General features: G+C 33.0%; 1 protein-coding gene across 1 annotated transcript; it reads right to left on the bottom strand.

Moving 5' to 3' along the window:
- Nucleotides 1–272: 272 nt before the first annotated feature.
- LOC128163701 (uncharacterized) lies at nt 273–2,695 on the bottom strand. Its single transcript, XM_052827351.1, has 4 exons — nt 2,148–2,695; nt 1,350–1,474; nt 1,007–1,126; nt 273–385 (listed from the first exon to the last, which is right to left on the bottom strand). The coding sequence occupies exons 1-4, from the start codon at nt 2,319–2,321 to the stop codon at nt 349–351; spliced, it is 456 nt and encodes a 151-aa protein (XP_052683311.1). The 5' UTR covers nt 2,322–2,695; the 3' UTR covers nt 273–348.
- Between the last annotated feature and the right edge of the window lie 1,021 nt (nt 2,696–3,716).

The following is a 3,716-nucleotide window of genomic DNA, read 5'->3' as shown; positions in this document are numbered from 1 at the left end:
TGCTGTGAAACGCAGCTTGCGAACTTTGGCCCACAAGGTATTTTCCCGCTGCCCTATAGTGGTCCATGCAGTCTGGATAATTTTCTCTGGGGACATTGAAAGCTTCTCCCTAAAATCATGGTTTTTAATTTAGATAGTGATTCTGTTAGAAGATATATTTAAGGGAAAAAAGCGGATATAAGTACCATCGGCTTGAATATTAGAATTAGAATATTATTGATACAGTGCAATATAAAAGTGCTGTCAAAATATTAGGTTTAAACATGCCTTAAAAAGGATTCCTTGCATTCAGCATCCAAGAAATCTTTACTTTGAAATAGTTCTTGTATCAAGACAACAGGACTATCTTCAGTTGTGGGTTCTTTTCACAGAATCCAGTGCATTGCTGTACAAATAAATTAAATCAGAAATATTTTAGTCTGAAATAAAATTCACAAAGTGCATGTTTCTGCTTGGCATTAACTTATGAGAATATTGTTAAATAAGAACCTTCAGTTTTTGTTCGTTGACATTTGACATTACAAATATTGAAATTAAATATACTGCAAGCATTTGTGTCAATACAAATATGCTTGTCTGATTCATTTTTAGTAAAATGTTACAACAGCCATGGCTTAATACAACCAAAAAATAACACTAATATCAAAGTACATTTAATATCAAAATTCCAGATACACAAAAAAGTATCTTATAATGATAAATCTGAAAAAAAAAGTCAACAACCCCCCCCCCCCAACAAATCAAGTTTAAAAAAAAAAGACAATGAATGCATCCAGCGTGAGAACATATTAAAAGGGAAGAAATTGAACATGAACTGGGAGAACCTGTAAATCTGCCTAATTGGCTAAGTTGATTATAAAAATATAATCGGTCTTCATCCGTCACCACACGTTTTAAGGCTCTATAAATGTGTGTGTGATATTAGATATATAAATATCCACAATTTTTACTTAAATCAAGTATTTTTTGTTGAAACATTGCTTTGAAAAAAAACACCTACATATACCTGTATCCTGGTTGTTTTGGTGGAAATAATTCCTCCATGGTTGTTGTCACCTTTGGCTGTGCTGACTTTGGATGTTTTAACCAACTGCATTTTATGTCGGTTTTGCTTGCCTTCTTATATCTGCAATTTATAAAGAATTATGGTAAAAAATATTTGATGGAAAAACAACTGAATATACAGCAATTATGAGAAATGCATGTTGCATTTTATAATGATATATGAAGAATTTTCACTCATTATTTACTAACTTGAGTTGAAATCTAATACACATCAAAGGTGAACAGATTATCCAATGATTTTCAAACATTAACCACATTTTACAATAATATACCAGAACACTTGCCCATAAAGGAGAGTTGCTGCCACATGATGACACTTATACTTCCCCATAGGACACTTATACCTCCCCATAGGACACTCGCATGATGATGACTCCACCACACCGTTATCTTCAGATTCAAGGAATATCTATTGCAATGCATTATAACGTTAAAAAGAGATACAATACATGTACATGTACCTACACTTGTCAACAGACGAAAAATTTAATCTTTCTAAATCTGTTGTAATTCATACACACGATCTAATCATACACGTGTGCTACAATAGAATCATCCAATAATCAGATATATAGGTATGTCTGGGCTTGCTTGCAGATTTGTTTATGCATGTACGATAACGTTAGGCAAATGGTTTGTTTTGTTTTCAAGTATGATAGTCCAATCCACTCTTTGCAAAAGTTGTTCCCCTTTGCGGGGTCAACCCAAGGGTCAAAAGGGAAAAAACAACTTTTCCCTTCTTTATGCAACCAAATATTTGGACGTCCTGTGAAGAAATCTCTTGGAATTTAATTCATTCCTTCGATGTGTGGGTAGCCCCAACTTTGGGCAATAAAATTCACAGCGAAAACAGATTTCTAATGTCATTTGACGAAGTTACAACCCTCTAAACTACAAAGGCTACTGTGAGAAATATATGGGTGTTTCCCCAAAGATGGCGAACAAGGGACATAACTTTTGTAAAGTGTGGATTGGTCTATTACATCATGGAAGGAGCAATCTTTCAAAATTTTAATGATTTTTTTTATCAAAAGAGTAAAAGATGTTATAGTATATATGTGAGTAACAAATCAACAACGCACCTGAACTTTGTATGATGTGTCCCTCATTGATGCTTGAACATTGGCAGTAATGACATGCAACTCGTCAAACGCTAAACGGAGGACCCTCTGAGACTCAACTGCAGCTTCACTTTTCCTTTTAATCTTTGTTAAACCCTCAACATAGTTTGCCCAATACAATATCGATAACGCCATATCGCTCGAGGTACCCGGAAGTTAATAATCTCGTCAAATCTCGTTGGTCAGCTGACGAGACTTACAGACCCTACTGGACTATGTTTCAACCCACAGACATCTTGGATTACTTTTTTCTAACGACTTAAGTTGGTCTCAATATATTAATAGTATAGTAAATAGTGCATATGAAAAATAGGACTTTTAAAAAAGATTAAGTTTACTCTAGGTAGCACAAATTTATTAAAAATGTACAGTATATCACATTTATTAGACCAGTTCTTGAATACGCTTCTGTAGCATGGGATGGTTGTGATAAGTCTGACATGGAGAGATTAGAAAAAGTTCAATTAAGTGCTGCAAGGATTGTTACTGGTTTACCCATTTTAGCATCTACAGAATCTCTCTACACAGAAACTGGCTGGGAACCTATTGTCAGTCGACGTAATAGCTAAATGAATAACCATGTTTAAAATTCATACAAATCAAGTACCTGAGTACTTGAGCAACTTTATTCCTCCTGTAACCAAAAATGTTTCAAAATATCACACAAGAAATTGTGAAAATTATACTGTTCCAATCAGCAGATTAGAACTTTATAAAGAATCTTTTGTAGTCGACACTATTCGGAGATGGAATTCTCTCAATTTAGAAGTTAGGGAAGCAACGTCTCTCAACATATTCAAGAAAAATATTACTGAAAGTATTCCTCAACCTCCGAAATATTTTTCATTCGGTAAACGCACTATCAATATTTTGCATACCAAATTGAGACACAGTTGTATTTTGAATTATGATCTGTACAAAAGAAACATTATTGAATCACCTAATTGTATTTGTGGTCAAAAGGAGGATGTTTATCATTTTTTCTTTGTGTGCAAGAATTATGTAAATGCTAGAAACAATCTATTTGAACTTCTTTTTAATAGGCTTGAAGAAACAATCTTAATTAATTCACATTTGCTTGTTTGGGGTAGTGACAATCTGTCTTATAATACAAACTGCTTTATTTTTTCAGCAGTTCAAAATTTAATCAAAGACTGGAATATTTAATAACTAATTTTTCTTGTTTATGCTATTTTATACTGTATGTCAACACTATTTATTATATATTTGCGAATACTTTGTAAATGCAAATTTATGAATATTATTATAAAGTGAATAACTATAAGTAACATGTATCAAAAATGATAATTGTGTATATTGTTGTATCATCATTAGGAGAGTAACTCGTAAGTTGTAAGAACTTGTTTCCAATCCTCTTGTGTAATTACTCAATAAAATATGTTAAAATCAAAACTGTTCCATCTTGTCGATTGTGCAGCTCTTTTTCTATGTCAGAAAAATGATTTCCTGGTCATGCACTATATTGTGTCTGTTCGAATCTCTGGAGACCCTTTATAGCTGCACAATTAA

This window comes from Crassostrea angulata, chromosome 1 (assembly GCF_025612915.1).
Source record: "Crassostrea angulata isolate pt1a10 chromosome 1, ASM2561291v2, whole genome shotgun sequence".
NCBI classification, from domain to species: domain Eukaryota; kingdom Metazoa; phylum Mollusca; class Bivalvia; order Ostreida; family Ostreidae; genus Magallana; species Magallana angulata.
This window is presented reverse-complemented; position numbering and strand designations above follow the sequence as displayed.